A 24851-nucleotide genomic window follows, 5' to 3' on the forward strand; every position below is an offset into this window, starting at 1 on the left:
GGGGTAAGATACACTTTAAAGATTACAAAGCAGCCCATGGTGAGAGGCAGGGCGGTCGCTAAGCTAAAACAAAAAAACATCCACTCCCTAAATACACGTGTTTCGCAAACTGCAACTAAGTATAGTCTGAATAACAGTGACAACGTTTTTGGTCTTTGGGTTGAGCCTATGAGTAATGTTCATACTATGTCTTCACCTCCTCTCAGAATAGGTTACTGTGATCTGAAATACAAGTGTAAATCACTGTGTTCACAACTGCAGCTTGACAGCAGCAGCGTTTCTCTCTGCGCCCGAAGGTCAGAGCAGCCACTGGGTAGGGTGGGGTGGGGTGGGGGGTTCAAAGGCTCCTGGATTAGTCAGAGTCCATCATTTCTAAAGGGAGCAACTTAATATGTGCAGCTCCTGCACTGCCTCGCTGTTATTAATGAGACAAATTGCATATCGCTGTCATTATTTGTTCATCTTCAGAGCAGGACTGGAGATCAATGAAGACTGYTTGATCAATAAGAAATATTAAATCGCTTGCAGATAAGAAAACATTAAGTTATCCCTGTCAAATACATCTTATTAAWGTCGAACATTATTACACTCATTAAATGACTGCATGATGCAGAACTAAACATCCATTCCAAACGCACATCTCTTCGGCTGTGGAGAGGTTATAAACGAGAAGTATCTTACCTGTTGCAGACAGCTCTTTGAACAGCTTCAGTTCGGAGGAATAAAAGTTTAATTGTAATGAGTCAGCTATAAGTGAGTCAAACTGGATTGCTGTTAAAAAAAAACTGGTCTGAAAATGTCTCAGAGTGGTTCATGTGGACACTACTGTCTAAACTTTTAAACTGTTGTGGATTTCACACCACATGGTTGCTCCAACAGACATTTCGGGATGATCCTGCTCAAAATGTTCCTCGTCTTAAAAGTGCCAAACGTGCTTCAGCATCTGCACAAGAACTATTCTCTAATAAATAACTTCTGGGGGGAAATGTGCAGGTTTGAAAACCATGCGGATTAGAAATAACAACTATTTCAGAACTTCCAGATCACGTTACGTTCAAGTCAAAGTGTACTACCGTGGAGGCAGCTGCCGAGGTGGGTCCAAAATGGGTAAGAGTTGAGCAATGAAATAACACGCATGTCTTAGAAAACAGTTTTGCAAGCCGCACACACAGAAACAAGGCAAGACTATCAAAAACTGTTTGCAGGGTTCCCACACCTTGGTCAACATCAAATTCAAGGACCTTTCAAGGACTTTCCAGAACCAATTTCCTCAAATTTAAGAACCACGTGTGATGGCAATTACCTGCTGTTATCGCAGAATGTTACCAATAAACAGGTTTAATATCATGTAAATTCAATGAAAAACTGAACAACAAAGAAGTTGTTGAGTCASAATCRATGAAAKAAAATGGATTAAATGTATAAACTACAGTTATAACCACAATACACRGACATGTAATTRTGTCCTGGGAGGTTCAGCAGCTCAGTTTGGGAAGAGGGGATGTGAACATGTCCWRACGCTCGGTGAGGACAGGTGTGGTGCTCTCACCTGGGCTCAGAAAGAAGACCCGCCCTACTCTGCTCTGATTGGATAAAACTATGACTACGGCTCCCGTTATTTGTTGAAAGCCATGTCAGTTTACCGTAATCTTGAGTTTTCCACCGCAATAAATGTAAGATTTTTTATTTTATTTTTTTATTTTTATTTTTTTACAGATGATGAAAATCAGTCATGTGAATAGAGAACTTCAATCCCCAAAAATCATTCAAGGACTTTCAAGGACAAGTGTAATTTGTTGCTGTTTTCAAAAACTTTCAAGGGCCTTGAAATTATTTTTCAAATTCACAAACTTTCAAGGATTTCAAGGACCCATGGGAACCCTGTGTTTGTCACACGGCTTGTTGGTCAAAGGGCAGCAAGACCTCCAAATTCAGTGAGACTGCAACAAAAAAATCTGCCTATTTTCTACCAATWTTCTCTATTTTAAAGTTGCCACGCAGTTTCCAACAGTTGTGTCTCAATGAGAAACTGCCCATACAGTGTTGATTTTAATGAGAATTAGAGCTGCACGATACTGGAAATAAACTGCACTGATCTCATCTCTTTTTTACGCATGTTACAAGAATTTTATTTTATTTATTTATTTATTTATTTATTTATTTTGCATTAGAAAGTTATTATCTTAAATGGCTTGCTTTTATTTTGCTGGGACCTGAGTTTGTTTCTTTCGCAAACGTGAATTGCATTTTACCAATAAATAAACCTAACGTGTAGCCTCTGTCTCAGTTCCTGTTTCGTCAAGCGTAAAAATGAGCATTTGTGCTAAAGCGGATTTCACCTCTTTTCCTTCACATGTCCGTTAAGACCCTCATACAGCTCTAAAATACACAGAAAACAGTTCTCCGAAATACACAGCCATTAATTAAAGCGGCTGCAGGTGCCGTCAATATAAAAGCCATTTAGTGACTTATGGTTTACACATTAGTTTAATTTGCTTCCCACATAGCAGGAGCTGAGATGTGACTACTGTGCACCTGTACATCGTGAGGACGATGCTCAAATTATATATCGTGCAGCCATAATAAAAATACTGTAAGAATATTCACTCACTTTCCATAAATATGCATCTAAATAAAGATTTTACTAAAAAATGATCAGCCCATCAGAATCTCATAAAGGATCCACGTCTACTAATCTGCTTTACAATTATTTCCCCCAAGCACACAGTGACGGTAGCAGAGCAACAAAATCTTCCTCCAGACCCGGGGAGTAGTTTTCCTTTCATTGTGTTGTAAAATGGTCAGGGAAAGCCAGGGATCAGACACTTAAAATTTAACAAGTGACAAAGCAGGATCCATCACAAGTCACTTTTTAAGGGTGACAGATAGATTTTCCCCTTAAGGCCGAACCTTGTGTACTACAGTATAATAGATACTGCGACAAGCTCATAACTTTAGACGCTAACAGTTCTGACTTTCATAAAAGCGAGGCKCATTCTTCTCCACAAGGTCAGAATCCTGCACGCCTGACTCGTTTATCAAAACAGCAGGAGGACTGAAGATTATCAGTATCGCCCAGACATCTTCATTCCAATTCAAAAACGAGGCAGGCTGTGATAAAATGTGCCATTCTTATTAAGATCTCAGTGCAGTCTATCTTCTTCTCTTTTTTTTTCTTTTTACGAAGACTATTTTCTCTTTCATGGGAGCGGTAGTCTCTCTAATTTCTCCTGGGAGCTACAAGCTGCTGCTATCTCAGCTGTGTTTACTAATCTTCCCTCGACACCAATTTCTCAGCCSCGCAAAGTTAATGCCAGTCCAGTGTAAATAGCCTTATCTCATAAACACTTGTTATCCCCCACCCCTCCCGCCTTGGCTGATTCATCGATACATGGTTAGCAGTCGGCACACGAGGCTGGATCGGGTCAAAAAGAAGAGAAAGACAAAAAAAAGTTGCTGCCGCTGGTTCTGCAGCAAGGTTWTCCTCCAGAATTTGGAGTGAAAATGTCAGCTTGCACATAACGGGTGACATAACGGCAGACGGAGAGGAAACGGATGAATGAAACGAGCAGCGATAGCGAAGGGGGAGCAGATAATGAATTTTTCTAAAATTTGTTTGGTGCTGATCGATATTCGCTTCCCTCAAACGCCTTGTCGTAGGTGCCGACCGCCGCGTACCTGCCTCACTCCCACCTGCGCTGGTCTGTTTCGGTGAAGGGGCCCTGAATTCTTGCGTACGCCACGGCAGCGAGTTTTAATTAAACCCGAAGGGGGAAAGTATTAATTATCCCGTTGCCTGCCGCGAACAGGCGAGTGGCTGCGGGCGGATTCTCACTTGAATGCTGATGATGTCGAGGTGAGTGGAGGTGTGGTTCTGAATAAAACGTGGGGATTCATCGAGCTCGGGATTGCATTTGGATAACCACCTGGAGACAAAACGGGATTTTCCGTGCGTCTAAATCAAAATTACAAGCAGGCGGCTTTCGGATCGTTTCCTCAGCCGCAGGATGTTTTTGACCATTTTCAAAAGCTGYTTACATTGATAGTTTCGAAACAGACAGAAAGCTCCCCTGAGGCCTGCATTTAACTCCGTTTAGATTGCATTTGTTTTTGATCAGCTTATCTGTCTTCGTATCTGCCATAGTAGCTGTCTTTTCTGCCATCAAATCGTGTCCATCTTTTCCTCCAAGCTTGCAATATTTATCCCGATTAGGACTCCTCTGCCTCTGCTACTTCTGCACTTTAAACACTTAAATCTATGCTTCTGCCATGGATTCATTGAATTCTGAACGTCACATCATAGTCTGATTGATTGGTTACGCCAAAGGGATGCCCATTTCTTAATCATACTGCATGTTTTCCGCAAATAGCAGTTTACCGGAGAGCCACGTTTGCAGCTGCTAATACATAATATATATATATATATATGTGTGTGTGTATTTTTTTTATTTTTTTGCAGAGAAGCTGAAGCAGCACTCCTCTTTTCGTCAGCCCCCTGTAGGTGTTTGTTAATGCAGAGATGGAGAAGCGCCTTATAAACTATGCATGTCATCTCCCTCTGGCAACAACCATTGGAGAGGATGATGGTGGGAAAATGGTGGTTTTCATTAGTCTTGCGAGGCTGCTTAACATAAAATTAGCCTCGGGGGTTAGCAGGATGCGGACAAAAAACAGGGTGAGGGCTTCATTAAACCTCCGTGCGTACCAGGCGCCGGACACCAGCGTCGGCAAACTTTTTTTTCTGATGCTCTGAAGTTTAGATCTCTTTCAGACTTAATGACAATTTAAGAAAGAAAACAAGAACGACAAGAAATGTTCTTGTGGCTCTAAAAAGCGTTAGCTACTCACCCTTTAGAAGGTCAGAGCTGGCCGAAGGCGCACTATACGTCCGAAACAACATCCAGTCGAAGTCATCCTGCTCCCCTTGGGTGAACTCGCACAGATTAGGGTCTGAATCCTCTTCGAACGTGCAGCCGGCAGCTAAACGAAAGAGTTAAAATTCATTTTAAAAAACACATTTTGGCTCAAAGGTTTGAACTGAGACAAGTTAGAGGAATGCACGCAACATGAAAACATTTACTGTCGGTCACAAAGCCACACTGACCATTTTTTCTGTGTTTGTGTGACGCAGCTCTGATGTGGCTCAGTGCTGGGATGAAAAACAGGCCAAACGTAACTGCGGTGTTCCAGTTTAACACTGTGACCCTGAAATACACACTGACTGCACCGTGCRCCACTTGTAACACAAAACTCAACAAATATACTAAATGACTGGCCAGCCCATTTTATTGCAAATTGTTTTTAAATGATGGGACCATCAAACAGCACGAATGTCTCTAATCTGATTTTAAACTCTGAGCTGACATTTGATAAATTAAAAAAAGGTGAGATATTAACTGTGACAATAAGCTTAGTCTGAGTGGTCCGGTACAGACAGTGTTGCGTGTCACTCACAGAAAGTGACAGGCTGATCTGACATTTTTTAATAGTCGACACAAGATAGGTCTGAGCATGCTAAGACAAATAAAAGACACCAAACAACATTAACTTTGGTCAAAGTGGACTGAAACCTCTAGGATGACTGCTCAGTGAGAGAGTTATTTTTGGTTTGGGGCCATCAAGGCATGGATTACACTTTCCAGCTGTGTACAGATATTTTCCTAAGACATTAGAAAAATGTCTTCTTTGTTGGTGTCAGCATTATTTAATAAACTGTGATTGTAGACTGTTTTAACCATCCATCCATTATCTGTACCCGCTTCTTCCTTTCAGGGTCACTGGGGTCACTGGTGCCCATCTATCTGTGGGAGGAAGCTGGAGTACCCGGAGAAAACCCATGCATGCACAGTGAAAACATGCAAACCATCCGGGATTCAATCCGGCAACCTTCTTGCTGAGAGGCAACAGTTCTACCAAATGAGGCACCTTGCTGCCTTTACAGGTTATTGAGTTGTGACGGCCCTGCTGCTTAGTTAATTGCAGCCAGCTGCCGCCTATTTCCTGATTGTGCTTCCTCACAGGTAATCCTTAGGGGGTGTGGCCTGTGCCCTTCTTAAAGCGCACACCTGGAGAGCTGAGCTGAATGTGGTGCTGCACACAGTGCTGTATGCAGAGCTGCACGGCGAGCTGTGGAGAGTGCAGTGTACAGAGCTGCACGGTGAGCTGTGCTGAGCGCTGGTGAGAGACATCCTGCTGACGTGCGGATGCCGAGTCTGGGTTTTTGGAGCTGGAGAGAGGACACTGAAGCGCGAACGCAGAGGTGCACGGAGGACACGACGGTGGTCGAGGGAACCAGACCACAGACTTGCGCATAACAGGTGGAACGTAAACCTGGACCACAGACTTCAGAGGGTCCAGCTTGGTGAGAGATGTCCGGTGCATTCGGGAGCTACGGAGCTCCAAACCGGGCCAACAAACTCACCTAATCCTAGACAAAGACTTTAATAAATACCTTTTAAGGTTTTAAACTGATTCCACCGTGTCGTGTCTTCCCATATGTTATGGCTCTTGAGCCGGGTCGTAACAGAGTCATTAATAACAAATATCCGTGATAAGATTGCACATAACCTTATTTTCAAGGTTTGACCAGCACATCTACAACTCTGTCATTTCCTGACTTAAAATTAACTTAGTCTAAAACTCTGACATGCAAGGTGGGGGGTCATATGAATGACTTCAAAACAACAACAACAAAAAAACCTTCAATTTCATTGATGAGATGATTTGAATGTTGAACTGGGCAATTTGTCTACTACCTTTCATGGCAGAAATGCTGTACAACACTGGCAGACCATAAAGAAAGTTGACTAAAATTTTCTACCAACTTTTGAAAGAACAATATCATATCTATCAGGAAAAATGCCAAGATGTTCTTTTTTTTAAATAATAACCATGTTTGAACCCTTTGCTGTTTCCAGTATTGTCAGTCAGACACCCCATTGAGCCAATTTCTTCAACTGCCATTGTTGAAGTATTAGTATTTTTCAACGCCTGGTGGACTGTAATGCGCACGGGTGATAAATGTTTATAGCAGGGGTATCCGATCCTGGTCCTCGAGGGCCACTATGCTGCATGTTTATTTGTTTCATTCATTCAAACCCGGTGTGTTGGAGCAAAGGAGCATCTGTATAACATGTAGGATAGTGACCCTCTAGGACCAGGATTAGAACAACCCATATAATTTTGTTGACCTCTAGTTGGAGCAACAAATACAAAGAACCAAATTTCCCTGAGTTCAGCAGCATATCATGCAAATACTTCAGCAACACACCAAAGAACACAAAGTCTGACGAGAGCAATAATTGCCCCTTCACATAAAAAAGGTAAAGTGAAGGCAATACACAAATACCAAGAACATTTGGAGAACCAGGCACTTTGGATGAAGTGATAATCACAATAACTCACCATCTTTCTATTGCGGTTAAAAAAACAAACAAACATCTTATTTTGGAATTATAACAAACCGTATAACTTTACTGCAGCTTTTGAACCCACATTAATGTGCTTTAGTCGCTGCATCTGTAGCCGTATTTCACATTAGCTCATCAGTGTGAGAATTAGAGTACAGCAGTGGGCAGTTTGAATGGCTCTGTCATAAGACCCGAAGCTCGTGTCAGTAATAATTAGAGCGGGACCACATGAGACGTGGCATGCTAATGATAGGAATAATCACTTGCAGGTCCTGAAGGTGACCCCTGTGGTCCGCAGCTTTATTGCTGCTCATTCTTTTCTCTAATCTGCCATTAAACAAATGCTCTCAGTGTGACTGCAGAGAAAAACATCAACTGCAGAGAGAGAGAGGATTCATGATGATCGTTTTCATCGGTCATGTATGAGGCTGCCAAAGGTTACAGTTTACAGACGTGGCTAGTTTGCTCCGGTGGGTTAAAAGGAAAGTGCAGCTTTTTGATGAAATTAAGTTTTACTCTTTTAGTTGGAGGGATGTTTTAAGTGGTAAAATTCCAAAAAGATTCCAAGTTGAAACTTTTTTTTTCAGTACCTTAGTGTGTGGAACACAATTAACGCATTTTAATCATCTTTTCCACCTGTCACGATTTGAGGTTTCAGTTTCCTTCCTGTTGTTCTTTTGGGGATTTTATGTGCTGTTTTCTGTGTACTTCAGTTTTCCTACCGATTTCTGCCACACTTGTGTTCGATCAGCTCATTACGCGCCTTGGTATACAAAACCTCCTGTGGTTCAGCTCCTGCTTGCCAGATAGTCTTTGTACATTTTGCATTAAAACTTTCTGGGTACTTTTTTTTCCCTTGCTTGTTTCTTAGTGCTTGAGCCTTGACTTTTATAAGAAACTCAGTGTGTGTTTGGGGGTTTATTTGAATTGTGTTCACATTTTTTATTTTTATGCCCCTTGCTTTTCTGTGTTTGGTTTTCAAGCTGCCTTCCTCAGGTGGTGAAATAAACTTTAGAATATCTGCAAATCTGTTTCTAATGTCATCAGTTAGTTCCCCAAATGGGGTCATTTGAGAATCTGATTAAAATAAAATGCCTCAAGAGATAACCAGGAGCTTGTTTTTAATGAGTTAGAAAGGTCAGCTTAGTTGTCACAAAGGTGGCTCATTTCTCACTATGGTACCTCACATTGGACCAGTGGCCCATTGATACACTTGGCTGTAGACTAAATACTTTGAAATTTGAATTTGTTTGTCTGTTAGCAAAATATTTCATTACCCCCTGAGCAGATTTTACAAAACTCAGAAAGTCATTACCATAACTTGTGGAGTCAATTTAATTCAATATAGAAGCTATCTGATCCAAGTAAACAAAAGATTTTATAACTGACAACATTACAGCTGTTGAACTAAAATTCATTGTAGTAACTGAGAATCCTCTCCAGCACATTCTGATGACAAAACATATTTGCTTGGATGGATGGATAGTTTAAATAAATGGCAAGCCATAAGCATTCTTTCAAGGAATACTAGATTTTAAATCCTATTGAATGTTTGTTTATTGGTTTATTTATGACCCATCACATCAAACAGAGGATTAAATCGAAGTTAGTGTAGTGAGAAAATGGGCAACTGCATTGGTTGAAAAACCTGGAATAAATAGACTTTGTCAAAATATGATGAATAAATACATTATTTATGGGTCCATTGAAAAAAATGTCCAAAATATAATCCTGAAGAAGCACTTTTCTAAGCAGTATCGACAACTCACAATGATTTTGACAGAAAAACCTTACATTTTTTGCTACTTTCCCTGCACACTAGTGAAGCTACAGTAGTTAGACAATGAAAATGAAACACCTGTCATTTTAGTGTGGGAGGTTTCATGGCTAAATTGGGCCAGCCTGGTGGCCAAAGTCTTCATTAATTGCACATTGCACCAGTAAGAGCAGAGTGTGAAGGTTTAGTTAGCTGGGTAAGAGCACAGTTTGGCTCAAAATATTGCAATGCACACAACATTATGGGTGATATACCAGAGTTCAAAAGAGGACAACTTGTTGGCGCACGTCTTGCTGGAGCATCTGTGACCAAGACAGCAAGTCTTTGTGATGTATCAAGAGCCACAGTATCCAGGCTAATGTCAGCATACCCCCAATGAGGACCAACCACATCCAACAGGATTAACTGTGGACGCAAGAGGAAGCTGTCTGAAAAGGATGTTATGGTCTAAAACCAGGTGTTTCAGTTTCATCGTCTAACCCCGTATTTTCTACACCAGCCGGGAAATCTGAAATCCAAATATGGTTTGAGGTTTACTATTTCAAATGATGTAAAAAAATCTTCTGTTAGGGGTACTTGCAAGACAAATAAAACCAAATCTCTGGAACCGCTCATACTATCAGGGTGATCTATGTATCAAAAACGGAAAATGTGTTTTGTTTAGTTTGACCAAATCTGACTTAAAGTCTGAGTTGATGTGATGGGTCACATTTCTCACATATAAGGACAGTGTACATAATAAACAGATGAATGTGTACCAGAAGTTACGAGACCATGCGCCTGGCAAATACCTGACGCCAGAATTCACTCCTCCCTATGCCGAGTAGAAAAAAGGGAGACGAGAAGACAAAAATCTTCAACCTCATTTTAATTTATCGTGTGATTAATTGATTTATTGCTTATACAGGCCTATTGCTTCAAATAAAAATGTAAATATTCAAACCCTAAAAGCCTGTATACTGTACATAAAGGAAAACCCTCAAGAATTTGAAAACCAACAGGCATCTAATAAAACTATTTGGGACTTCAATCGAGACTGCAGGAATTGTGATACATTTAAGGCACAAACAACTCCAGTGCAATGTTGATGGCTCTCTCGCCCAATTAGTTTAATGAAACAGATGCCAAAAAGAGCACTGACCAACCTAAACCTTTTTTTTAAATAAAACTGAAAATGTAAGAGTAAAGGCACACACACAATCTGTTCTTTTTGTCTTTTAATATTATTTCCACCCAAACAAATTASCAAGGTCATGCAATGCCTTACACTATTCCTGAAAAGAAAAGAGAAAACCAAGTAAAGTTTTATAGCAGCACCTGCAGCCACACATTTACACTTACTGGTGCTTTGAACTCTATGTCTACACAGCTTTGGTTTAACCCAACTGACTGATAAAAAACAGAAAGATCCATTTTTGCTTTAAAAAGATCCTGTTTGTCCAGAGAGTTGAACCGTTGTGCAGTAACACAAGAGGCCCTTGCCTACAACCAATCTATACCATCAATTCCACCTCCAGTGATTAGATGATAACAGTGGAGCACATCATGTAAGCTCGGTCCACTGGGCGATAGTAGCTGCTAACCATAAAGGGGAGGGTATCCCTCTAGGTTTGATTTATTTCCCCGAGCCAGGCTGTAACTGCACAGATCTGCTGCCAGGGCCAGAGGTTAATTGTCCCCGCACCAGGGTCTATTTCTAATAGAACAGCCAGAGATATGGGACCTGACACATCCAAACGCTGGCACTATATTATTCCCCGCTGCTTCAGTAAATGAAGCCTGCATACTCTTCCTTGCATGAGTCTCATCATCCAGATGAAGAAGACGACGACGAGCCAGGATCCGAGGCCAGAGTTTTCTGGGAATGTCATCTCCCTCTGAACACACGGGGAGAGATCCAGCTCATCCATCATCGCAAACACACTCCCTCCGCCGCTCCCTCTGGAGGACCGGTGGGTGTGCGGGGTGTCAGTGGTCATTTTTTAACTAAATAATTACAGCATAATTTACTGCAATGACCAGTGCAAAGTCAGACTCAGGTGAAGCTTTGTGAGGTTGAGATACTTTTGAACATTTAGCCGTTTAATCCGTTTTCAGCAGTCATGTGGCACATATTAGATATTTGGTAGTATTTATATTATTTTCAACTTGCAAATTTAATTTTGCCACATTGTTTCAAGGTAAACAGTTCCTAGAAGTGTTGCAGAGTCTGTTCTAGTAGGAGTATGAATAAAGCAATTAGCTTATTAATGTTTATTAATATTTATTATGCCAGCATGGACTATTTCTTTTAATATCAGATGTTTTTTTTCTGTGCTCAATTGATATAGCTGTTTATGTCTCAGCTAGAAAGTTGCTGAATCTAATCCCAGTTGGGGACCTTTCTGAATCAAGATTCCATGTTCTCTCCGTGCATGCGTGGGTTTTCTCCGGGTACTCTGGTTTCCTCCCACAGACCACAAGCATGACTGTCAGGTTAATTGGTAACTCTAAGTTGTCCCTAGGTGTGAGTGAGAGAGTGAATGGTTGTCTCGTTTGTCTCCATGTGGCCCTGTGATGAACTTGCGTCCTGTCCAGGGTGTGGGCACCAGTTACCCCTGTGACCCTGAAAGGAAGAAGCTGTTATAGATGGGTGGATGGATTTTTTTCCTCCCTTTTTTTATTGGTTTGGTTTTAAAATGTTGCAGCATTTCCACACATGTACAACTGAGTTGGTTATTAGTTGTAAGGCTTCAGTGAATTTTGGATAAAGCTGCAACAATTTTAAAAATGACATAAAATATAAGGCAATTAATCAAATTAACAAAGAAGTGCCAGTAAGATGCCTGCCTAGTGCAGAGGTACTGGAATGTAGTTTAAGATAATCGTGACGACAGCGGCTTACAGACAGAACTGATCTGGATTTCAAAGACTTTTTGGTCTTCTCACTTTGGTTTAAAGCCATCTTCCCACTTGCTGTGGATTTACACTTGATCTCCACAGACCGCTCCATAAATAAATCAACACTTGGCACCTCTGACTCTTCGGCGGACCAGAATAACTTCAGATTTACACTGTGCAAGTGATGGGCCAGGCTCTGATGCAATAACTCCTCTTGTATTTCATCAGGACATAAAAGAACCCAGAAGACTGTTTACCAGACACTTCAATTTGCCGCTACATTCGTGGCAATACGTAAAAAGGGCTCCCTGGTTTTATGTGCGCATTTAATCATGGCTGTGAGTCTTTCTCGGCTCGTATCAGTCGCCCATGTCACACGTGGCTCTTCATATTAGATTTAGTATCTCGCCCTCTTCTAACTTGCATAATCCCCCGCCTCGCCATCTAATTAGTGTCAGCTACGCACGATGAATATTGACAGTGCTCGCTCGTCGCCTTTATCTGCATATGTTTTAGGCATGAGGATGTTAGCCCGAGCTTATTTAAGGTGCCACGACTCCAAACTACTTTGCGCTTGAATAAATCACAATCAGCGAAAACAGGTTGAGCTCTACCTCACATAGCAAGCGTCACTAACAGCAAGGTGTTGATATGTCGAGACCACTGCCAACCAAGTGTGATCTTAAACTGTACACTTTCGTAGTTTTTTTTTTATGAAACTTCAAAGAAAAGTAAGAACATGCTTTTAAAAACCCAATCCTTTGATGTGAAACACTGCAGTTAATCCCTTCGCCGGCGTCTAAAAGATTCAGTGCAGTGAGTGAGCGGAATAAATCAGGAGAGTCCACAACGGGGCTGTATTTGTTCAGATTATAGATTAGCAGAAGTTGTTTGAGGAACAAATTGCCACTCACATGGAAAAAGTATATGAGAGTATACTTGAAGTAAAAAAAAATAAAAGAAAACTCAAGAGACGGAATTGGAAAGGGTCTGAGACTGGTGTCCAAAAAATATGACAACAAGCATCTTAAATCCTTGACAAGTTATAAAACTTCTGAGCAGGTCTGGGTACATCAAGTCCTTGCTGTATACGGTAAAAAAATACTAAATAATAATTACACACTGTATGTGTTGGGTCATATGGATGAAGAAAATACAAATAAAGTGTCAAACAACGAGTAGGTCTTCTTTGTGGTTACTGCTAGGCCTGTTTCAAAAATCACTAAAATCTTTCATCATATAGTTCTTGCCGTTGTTTTAATGACTTGCAACATAAAATAATCTTTTATCCTTGAACAAAAACTAAAGGCGAACAAAGTGAGCCGTGTGAAAATAAAAGCAAAATAACTTTTTCCTTTGTTGATACAGATAATGTTGACTTTCATGATTTGCAACCCTACAAATTATTCAGCTGATTATAAGCATCACCTCACTACAGAGACAGCTGCTTTTGAGGAATAGATGTAGCAAAAAATAACCGAGTGTGTATGTATGCTGGAAAGGTAAGTATGAGATTTGTACTTTCCCAATTAACACAGTTGTCAAAGAAAACAACACCCAGACTAAGAGTTGTATCAGTGCAAAAAGCAGTTTGACCTGATTTAAGTTGAGATCATAAACATACTGACTCAAAGTCTGCTAGGTAGTCTTGCGAAAAAAAAAAAAAAAAACACTTTTTGTATTTGTGTGTTCAGATGGGTTGTTTTCATCAGTTCCATTCATTTTGGGTTTAACATTTACAGTATGTTGTCTTTGTTAACTGTAAAACTGACACAAGTCAAATTTTGTACCTGATGTTTATGTGGGAAAGCACTTACTGTTTAGTTACCATTGACAAATTGCTACAATGTTTTTACCTGGCAGTCCTGCAGCGTATATGCACCATAAAAATCCTTTCCCAAAACATCGCCTTTGCCTTTTACGAGCTAGAATGAATCAGGATACCACAGCTTGTTTATATAGCGATAATGGGAAGAGAAGTACTAATACCACCATCTGCATTATTCGTCTGAGCAAAGATTTTACTCTGCACACAAATTTTCCTGCCCAAGTGTTTCTACCACACATGCTGTGTGCCTCCCTTGGTGTCTTTGGAGGCATCAGAGCCAACAAAGACGTGTGCGCAATGTAGAGGAAAAACAGGCAACCCCTCTATGCACAACATCCAATAAATAAAGCTGTCGCCGCGCACAGCATAAATCTGCACAATGACAATGTTATGGCGCATTTTCATGACGGTTTGAGGCACAGGCAGAAACAAATGTTCATGAGTTGATTCCTTGTTAAGCGGAAGCCTGAAGACAGTGACGCACAGGATGCAGATCCGTCCGAAATGCGTGACTTTGTGTTGAGTGGGCCAAAAGCAAAACTCTAAGAACTTCCCAAAAGTCACAATAAAAAAGGATTTTCCTTCCAAACACTAACTTCTTCCACCTCCTCCACACTTTCACTTCTTAAAGTGTGTTCTGRCTTACAAAAACAGGTAATATTTTACAATACATTGCTTGTAGCAATGCTACTAAGGAGTAATGCCTTTATTATACCAGAGAAAGAGGGTTACTGTGGGTGTTGTGCACATTTTGGAGGAGTTGGAATAAATTGTTTTCATTTGTTTTGTCTCTGGTGGGAAAAAAATCATCCAGTGAATTTCAAGGGGGGGAAATACACCTGTTTAAATAAATCCATTTTTTTCAGAAGTTGGACTGTATTCTGGACARTTAGTGCTTTTACTTAGAGCTATAATATCATTTTGTTTGTATGTCAACAACTCACTAACTATAGAAGTAATAATAAATAATGATTGTGCGATTTAAAATATATACATATATATATACATATATATGCATATACATATACATATATACATATACATATACATATATATATACATATATATATACATATACATACATATATATATACATATACATATATATATATATATATTAAATACTGTAAAATACTGTAAACTGGCACTTTTGATTAAGAATTTAATCCAACCTCTGCCTTGTTGCTGCATGTAAAGAGATAAAAACTGTCTTATTAAAACAAGATGAATCAGCACATCAATAAATTTATATATGGTATCAAGGCAGAAAGTTAGTGCAGCAAACATAAAGGAACAGAGTACAAAGAACATGTCATGATGTGCTTTGTGTTCACATTACACTACAAATCACTGAAGTATCGTGCAAATGGAGCACTGTAGGCGACGGAGGCTTTAAATAAAGCAGCACTATTAAATTATAGTACCAAAGTGGTGTAATTTAGTCTAGATGGGCCAGTCAGTGATTGAAGATGCTTTTGCACATAAAACCATTSAGTGTCACAAACCATAGCTCTCAGTTGCTTTAGATGGGTACTTGCCACAGAAAATGTTCCAATTTTCCAACTGGCCACCAAAACTCTTACGGGACAGTTTGAAATATTTGAATTTGTTCAGAGTTTAAAAAAATATTTAAGGTTTCATTTTCATATTATGATACGTGTAGAAATTTTGCTAAAGCAGGACCTGTTGTGGTATAAACGCCTATTTTGTCAGGACCAGTAGTCCGTTTGGGCACAAAAGCCTGGTCCTAATATGGACCTTTTTGGTTTAGGGATTTGGTTTAGGACTAAAGTGTGAATTTAGTTTAGCTTTGGGTTAGGTTTAGTAATGTAATGGAAACGATTGGGGTTGGGGAAAGGGTCAGGGTTAGGCTGCAAAAATGACTGGAAATGAATGGAAAGAAGTCAATACAGGGTCCTAATAAGGATAGAAATACAAACTTTGTGTGTGTGTGTGTCTGTGTGGCTCTTTCTCAAAAAAAGTATACACTGATTAAAGTGCAGCTCTGCTGTCAGCACAAAATATCAAACTTATTTCATTTAAGTAAGTAGAGCTTATTTGTAAATTGAAATAGTATGATAGATTGGGACATATTCATTTTTTAGGTAAATAAAAAAAAACATTAATAGCTAATTTATTCTGGATTTTTCATTCTGAGTTACAGTCTCAGTTGCTGTATTCAAATGTATCATTCAAACATTTTCTACTTCCCCTGACTCAGAGTCAGAGTTTGTTGCAGTAATGTTTGATCTGACAAGATATAAAAACAGGTTGTGTACGGTCTGCTATGGGTAGTATCTCACCGGGCTGCAACTGCTGGAGGCTAGTTGAAGAATTTAAGTTGGGAGAAAACTGCAAAAACAAAGTCAACTTTTAGTAGTAGTTGCAAAGTGAGCCTGAGATGTGATCGGCAAGTTGTGTGGCAGCATTTTGAATTGCCAACGTACGGAAAACTGCTGCCTATTTGTYCACAAAGGCGCAACTGAAAAACTGAATATGTGATTGTTGGTTTAAGGAGAACATTTAGGTGGACATATCACTGATTTCAATCAATAAAAGTGTAAGAACCATGTTTTCAACAACATGTGGTTACTTGTGGTTGCAATACTGAACCTCCTGGTGACTGTTTTCCACATTTCAGAGGTTTTTGTAACATCTCTGCTCGAAAGATTCGTTCCAGAAAGATTCCACTGAAGTCAAACTGCATTCATTCCAACAAGTTGGATTGTTTTTGACTACTGTATGTTTTGTCAAYAAAATTGATAAATCATGAAAGCTGTCCAACTTGAGTGTGACATTATTCGTTCTCTTTTCATTGAACAGTCTGTTGGTTCKACACAAAATATTTCAACCTTCAACTGCACTAACAGCGAGAGGCGACGKGCAAGGCATGAATCAAAATAACACCCTGTTGACGCATGCTTCATGTTTCAATTGCCACTCAAAATTGTTTTGACATAAAACAATGCATTATTTTAGATTTTTAAGCACCAGAATGAAACACTTAATGTGATTMTGTGATAAAAATACAATTACATTAGGCAGAATTGCACAAAAATATTTGGTGTTTCACCAGCTTAAAAGAGCTTTTTTCTAATGTAGAAAAGCTATGAGCTTTGTTTGCTATTTAGACAAAATTATGTGATGTTTTAATGCTCAAACAATGAGCACTCACAGCTGTGTACCCCTGAGTTGTTCTAAAATTCTTTGATCTTCACCATCTAATCAAGTCGGACTGAAAACACTTCCCAAATACTCATAATTTTCTCGTTATTAGCAAAAACAATAAGTGTGTGTGCTCTAAGAAATTATTCCAGGCTTTTCAGTTGTCTGACAGTAAGAAATGATTATGAGCATCTCAACTTATCGAGTAATTTGGAAAATGTTAGTCGTCGTGGCCGAGACACCGGTCGAATCAACACCACCGCGCGAGAATCAAACCATGCTGGGAAGCTGAGAGCTTTTCCTTCTCTGCGCCAAAAGTCTCATCTGAAACCCGACGAGAGCGAGCAAGTSCGTGGCTGGTGGGGATCCAGGTGGGAATGGGTGGAAGCAGATAGAGTGGTTGATTTGCATCACAGTGAGTGTGGCCCCATGCATCAGGAGGAGACAGGTATATTTATTCTCTACAGAGGCTCTCCTTCCCGGCACTCCCCTGGCTGCCTCTGAAAGCCATCCATCCCCACAACGGAATACGCAATGAAATCATCTCTCTACCTCCCCAGGCATTAATAACTCAACCCTGGTGGCTGGATGGGTCTGGTCACACAGAGGGGAGGACAGGAAGCAGACTGGAAGAAAGGGAAGGGTTGGAGAGCACAGCTGAGTACAGCTGAGGAGCTCGACTTCAGGAGAATATACCGCAAATGAGCATTTGATGGAAGAGGAGGAAATACTAGACTCTGAAAAAGGGCCGAAACATGTGTCGGAATGCATTAATAATGTTATTAACAAATATTCTTTAAACACTTCCTTTCAATTAAGTATCTAAAACACTTGTATGTGAATGATCTCATCTGTAGATTATGTTCATCTTGGGCCCTGTATACACAATGGTATTTTTAAGTGAAATCATAAGTCTTAGTGGTATGATGACATCTATACATCCTACCCATTCTTTACAGTATATTACAGCACATTGTTTTTTTATTATAGATCAATTTTACTCCCATATAGCAGTTTGGTTATGCTTCTTGAAATGAAACTAGCATTTCTTAAAGGGTGGAATGCCCCCTCCGGGTGGGGTTGGTAGTCTCTTCCTCAAGTGAAGGAGTTTAAGTATGTTGGTGTCTCGTTAACGAGTGATGATAGGATGGAACAGGAGATGGAATGATGGATTGGGGCCTCATACTCAGTAATGAGGACATTGCTGCAGTCGGACGTGGTAAATAAAGAGCTGAGTCGAGAGGCAAATCTCTCGATTTACTGGTCTGTTTACGTTTCAAACCTCACCTATGGCCATGAAGTGTGGATCATGACCGAAAGAACGAGATGCCTGATACAAGGGGCCGAAATGAACTTCCTCCRTAGGGTGGCCAGGTTCAGCCTTATAGATAGGATGAGGAGCTTCGTCATGTTGCCCCCCTGCATCAAAAAAAGACGGTTCAGGCATCTAATTTGGATGCCTCATCAACGCCTTCCTTTAGAGGTGTCCTACTGGTAGGAGAACCTGAGGAAGACCCAGGACTCACTGACGTARTTATGTGTCCTTTCTGGATGGGGAATGCCTTGGGGTCCCACAGGACGAGCTGGAAAGTGTTGCTGGGGAGAGGAATATCTGGCTTTCTCTCCTAGACCTGTTGCCTCTGTGAYCCGACTACCAATGAGCAGCAGAAGATGGAGAAGAAGATTTCTTGAAGGAATGCTTATCAGTCATTGTCTTGAATGCCAAAGATTAAAGCCAAGTTTTATGTGTAGGGGATGAGACTCTGCTACCACAACAACATATTTTACCTTAATAAATGTAAAATTGACCTATTTGGAGACATTTTTGTRTTTTCTAGGGTCATCTGGCCGTGGYGGCTTTCTTGAATTGGAGGTGGGCAATAATAACGTGAGTAACCATCACCAAATCCTTCTCTGCAAAGTCTGCTTTGGTAAGAACAAATGATTCAAAATGAACTTGGTGGCCCTTGATAATAAACAGTAAATAAACAAATTCTTCCAGGTGAAAAAGGCTTTGGTGTCCCATCTGGTACTATTACAGGTACCACTTTATTTATATACCTGTTTTATTGCGCAKTCTACTTATTTTTGCATGTAGACTTTTTGCAAACTTTTATTTATCTGTTCTTTGATAAAATTGACAAATTTACTTGGTCACGTTTTGGAATAAAATGGTGATTGTGGTTTGTTCTCACAATATAAATTTATTTAAAAAATTCTTTCTTTTTTTCCAGAGCCCAATTTGCTCAACGAATACTCTCTGGGTGGGAAAACTTTGCAATTTTACAGTCTTTTTAGTTGTCAAAGTAATCCTTTTCTCCACAGYGGATTAAAGCAACAGACTAATGTTGTTGTTGTTGGATTGACAGTATGACTATTTGGATGCTGTGATTAACACTTCTGCTCCTCTTAGGTTAAAGTTTTGATCCAAGGGCAGCAGGAGGGTTGAAGAAAATTTAGGATGCGAATAATTTAAGAAGTATGTGACTCCTTATCTGTTTTCTCTATGATAATTTCTATACTGTGTCTAAATTCAAATGAATATTCCTTCGCTTTCATTTCCTGGGAATGAACAAAGAATTATGAGCTTCCTAAAGCTGCATTCCTGCTAACCCCTGAGATAAAAGTCAGCTGCAAGTCTTCTTATAATAAWTTTTTTCTTCTGTAAAACTACTGCTGCAATATTTCATCCTGGAAGGTGGAATGATGATAAAAGTGTCATGATGTCTGTAAAATAAACCTAAAAACATTATTCATTCCATATCAGTAATTTGTGTGCTATTGTATACAGAAAGAAATAAGAAAAAAACAAGGACACCAAGACAAGACAAGAAGCGTTCTCTTCTTGTTGCCTCTTTTATTCTCCTCTCAGAGAAAACAAGAAAACATTTATCATTCCACTTCCTAGCTCCTGCGATTTATATTGCAGGGGGGTAGCGGAAAATTCAGGTCACGCTGATTGTAAGAAGTTTAAATAATCACACATATTGTTTTCAAAATGGTCTGTTTTGTGTTAATGTCTGCTTACGAGGGTAGACTGTTGTGGCAGTTCTGCTTAACATTCAACTCAGCTTTGTGGCGCTCTTTATCTCCACCGGAGGAGAGAAATAGGATACATCAGATTGTGACAGCAAAGCAAAATTTAAAGGCACATAAAATAAATCACTTTAATTAGCAGGAAAAACTTTTCTCGTATCTGGTGGCTCCATCTTAAACCATTAAACGGTTACATTTTGGGGCTGTAGTTTCATAAATGTACCTAGGAATTTTACAGACAAAGATGTGCGGCCCCTTTTTAAAGAAACTAATTATCTCCATCTTTATATGACGTGTGTCTCTGTTCGTTAGTAAAATATCTCGTGAACCAGAGAACAGATTTTATTGAAATTCAGGTTTAATCATAAAACTAACTTGCAAACACAGTCACCATAGTTAACCCACATTGGCAAACACTTAAAAGATGGCTACAACTTGGTATGTTTGACAGGTACTGAGCYAAAATKTGGTGTGGTAGTAGCTGAGCAGTCCCCAACCCATAMTYCAAATCTWAGCATGTCAWGAGGGTTATTTGTTTAAAACGYTGGCATGCAAAGCACCGGGCAACTTAAATTCCTTCAAGAAATACATTTATTTGATGTTTCAAGCTGAAATAACGTTAGTCCAGACTATAATGACACATATCATTGAGGTTTTAATAAAGATATTGCTAAAAAAAATGTAGTACAGTGGAACTCCTAATTAGGAATAAACATGAACACTAATTTTTCATAACACAAATGACGTTCAATTCTCCCAATTTCCAAAATTCAACTCACAAATTGCGGCCTCGACCCCACTCAAATTKGGAAACATACTAAATCCAGGGGATTGGCTGTGATTAGCAGAGGCTTTGAGCACAGCTCAGAGATGAAAAGCCTAACGAGCTGCTTAATGAAAAACAGCTGCTGACATGCTCCGAGAAATCAAAGGCAAAGCTAATGCTACGCTAAGCTAATGMTTCAAAACAATACTTTTTTCTCTGTCAGTTGGAGTTCCTTAATACTATGTGCATGACAGAGGTTTGGTTCTTTGCCTTATTGTTTTTGAATATTGTTTATATTTATAGCAATGCTACTGGGTGGGTGCAGGGCCTCTAGTGTACTGAAAATGTCCGCTGTGACAAWTAAAGTGGCCGTGATGTTTCAATAAACAAAGAAAAGACAGTTCCTTTCTTTAAAGAGCTCCCCTTTGATGTCACTTCCTGTTTCTTTTGAACTTAGTTCTGCCAAAATGAAACAGGAAGTGACATCAAAGAGCTCCCCTTTGATGTCACTTCCTGTTTCATTTTGGCTGAACTAAGTTCAAAAGAAAAATATGCCAGAACAGGTAAAATCATGTAAATTATGCAAAGTTTCTTAAAAGAAAAGATGCTTTCTTTGACTCTTCGTATTTGAAGGATATACATGTCACAGGCACTTTAAAAGTCATGTGAAAACATTTGGGGTGGAATGAATGATTTTAATTTCCATTAATTTAATAGGAGAAATTGTCAAAATGTAACTTTTCCACATCACCTGTTGGAACAGATCAGGAACAGATATTTAGCTAAATACTGCTGATTTCAATTAACAGTCAGAAATTTGACCAACTAAAATAAAAATTATATTTGATTATAACTGGATGTTTCTTTTGGTTTTTTGTGTTTTTTAGATTGTGCTTGTGCTGAATTGTTGGATATCGTCAGTTTATTAAGTAAAACTTTCATCCTACAAATCTATTATTTTGCTTATTATACAACAACTCCAGCACCGACAGCCACGTGTTCATAAAAGTACCGACATATAACAAACAAATATTTTTATCCATTCAGGWGTTAAATATCACACTCAGACCTTCACAAACCTTCTGACCCAAAGCARTTTAATGTACAAGTTATTTTGTGTTATAATGATAAAACACATCATTTTAMATGACGACATGAAATATAAAATGCTATTATCAGTGTATTCAACCTTCTGATTCATTTTCTTTGTTAGTTATTATTTGAATTTAGGGCAGCACTTTTCAGAAACTAAAAAAATGTATAAAATGCAATTTATGCATCAGATTTATTTTTTTATTGCTGAAGTAAGCTTGAATAAGTCGTCACATAAACACAGCTTACGAATGTAGCGTAATAAAACCGGAGCACTTGATCCAACTTGTTCCCTGTGGTGAACAACATTATGTCATCCAGTTGTAGCGTGGAGATAAAAAGAGATGATGAAAGYATGAAATGCCTCCCTTGAGAAATAACTTGTGACTACAAATTAGATACTAATACCTCAGGACTTTATCCAACTGATTTATAATCCATTTTAGTTCMGTGATTCACATCTTTATATTCTCAGTGAAAGCGTAAGAACAAACATTTTACTTGTTAATGTTGCTCACAAACGTGGTGGTACCTCTAAGGCCTCAGCTGAGGGACCCASTGTGAAAAATGTGCATAGCTTTAAAAGATATATTAAGCAGACTTGAATATTTCCAGTTATTAATGCTTCCTGTTTGTTGTGACATCCGAGGAACTAAATATACGCTGGCCTGAGCAGCTACAGGTGCTGTAAAAGCAACTTCCTGGTTCAGAAACGGGTCAAACTCCCTGCAGAAGCGAGCGCTCTGCGAGCAGAAGGACTACCGAGGGTTCGTTGAAAGGTTAGCGAGCGCTAAATTTAACGACTGCTCCTATTTCTGGCTCGACATTCTCCCACGCTAACGTAAACTTTTGTTGCTTCGAACTAATGAGAGACAAATGCACGCAACCCGCCCCCCAACGGCTGGGTTAAAGCCGGTTTGACTGAGCCTCCTTCCAACTGCCTGTGGTGGTGCAAATCACCAAGGGAAGCGGGGTGCGCCTGTGAAGAGTCTGCTAAAGCACACAGCCCGTAGCCGTTTCACCGCTCTGCTGCCTGTCAATTCCRCTCACGTAGAGGCGGCCCATTGCCGTCTGCACAACCTGCAGCCTTTCAATTCTGCTAACCCRCACGAAGCAGGGGAACATAAAAAGCAAGGGGAGGAAGTCGTATTTCTTTTTTTTTTTTGTCCGTCTCTCACTCAGAATCTCATGCGCATTTAGCATAAGATACRGCAGCATCTCTTTTCTTGTCTTTGATCAGTGAGACGGAGACAAAAGGGGAGAAAACGTTGCCTCTTTTCACAGAGTAAAATTCTAATCTTCTGGAAATGTTAAGAGAGCTTTAATGTTTTTTTTTGTTTTGTTTTGTTTTTTTTTGAGGGAGGGGGCATGATTGATTTTCACTACCTGGAGATCCTTTGTAAATGCCAGAGAAATCAAAGTCATAACAGCTTCTAAACAAAAAGGCTTGTGCAAACTTAGCGAACTTGTTATCCTTTTCTCAAAAAGATGCGAATTCCTGTGCTCCTCAGTTTTCGGCAAACCTACACCTCTAAGTGATGTTTGCTGAGACGAACTTGTAGCTCGGAGCTCCCAAGGCTACGACTTATTGACAGGGATGGAAGGACCTGCAAAACGTCTTCCTCAAGCAAGAGTTCAACTGCGGGGTAATGAGTTTGCTCATCTGAGAGATGTCACTTTGGGGTCTTGTGTTTTAAAATGTGGCTCCGAGCACCAAAAGAACAGTAAACTTATCTTGGTTTTCTCTTCTGTTTACCAAGTCAACGCCAAGAGTCTAATGGCTTTGTTAACAAATAACAGCTGTTTGGCAGCTTTTGCTGTCTTCTTATTGTAACTACCAAAGGCATTTAGTCTAAGAGACAAATCAGAATTTTTTTCTGATTTATTTAAAACAATAAAAATAAAAAGTTTGAAACAATTACTGTTTGCACTCAAAGTATCAAAGCGTGGGATGAGGTTGACTCTCAGTTACTACCATATCAGGTTTTGGCTCAGAATCTTTAAAAATGAAAAGTTACAGCTATTTTTATGTTTGCTAAGATTGATTAGCTGTGGCAGTCTGAGATGACACCAACACTTATTGACAAAGATTTAAACAACAATACCGAGGGATCCATTGGTCCTTGGCTTTAACTACTATCACACCAATTTTTAGTTCAAGATCTGTAAAAATGACTGAACTAAACTTGTTTTTTTGTTAAGATTAATTAGTTGTGGCACCATTCGTGAATCAGGTCAACTCCAAAGGACGATCGGTTGTAAATGTACGGAGAGTTTTATTAAATTGTGTCCTGTTGTTCATGAGATATTTTGCTAACAGACAGCCAGACACATGCCCACACTCAAAGGAAAATTTATGGTTGCCAACAATTCATGTAGGTGGTGATGGTAACGGGTGGTAGAGTTCTAAATTATTCTTCTGTTAATTACAAAAAAAAAACATTTTAAACTGTTCCATTTATTTGGGGCAACCTTCAAAAATCATGTTCATCTTTATATTTTAATCTGGATAATATATTAGGGGTGCAACAATACAAGTACCCATATTGAACCGTTCAATACAGTGCTTTAATACAGATTTATAAAAAATTTTTATCAACTTGTCTTGTGAAGCTGTGCTGTGTTGAAGGCTCAGTAGATTTGTGTTCGACTACTCCACCTAGGCTGTATTGTCAAGCACAGATCCACCAAAAAACTTGCTGTTTCAGCATCTTTTAATTTAAAAACTGTACTTTTGAGGTTAAACAAATGGTCATAATTAATTTCAACAAATTASAAGTTATGAAGGCCATGGAAATTTCTCTTTTTTGTATCGAAAAAGTATCGAACCGTGAGACTAAAGTATCGAACCGAACCGAATCGTGAATTTTCTCTATCGTTGCACCCCTAATATACTGT

The 24851-nt window shown here is 39.4% G+C and overlaps 1 protein-coding gene across 4 annotated transcripts in view; it reads right to left on the minus strand.

Moving 5' to 3' along the window:
- The window catches only part of ptprub (protein tyrosine phosphatase receptor type Ub), a 311934-nt gene that overhangs the window by 219870 nt on the left and 67213 nt on the right, over positions 1–24851 (minus strand). For all 4 annotated transcript variants that reach the window (XM_014016596.1, XM_014016595.1, XM_014016594.1 and 1 more), the window contains exon 2: positions 4849–4980. In XM_014016596.1, coding sequence (XP_013872050.1) covers positions 4849–4980 — 132 coding nt within the window. The remainder of the gene's footprint in view (positions 1–4848; positions 4981–24851) is intronic.

This window comes from Austrofundulus limnaeus, unplaced genomic scaffold (assembly GCF_001266775.1).
Source record: "Austrofundulus limnaeus strain Quisiro unplaced genomic scaffold, Austrofundulus_limnaeus-1.0 Scaffold148, whole genome shotgun sequence".
Lineage (NCBI taxonomy): Eukaryota > Metazoa > Chordata > Actinopteri > Cyprinodontiformes > Rivulidae > Austrofundulus > Austrofundulus limnaeus.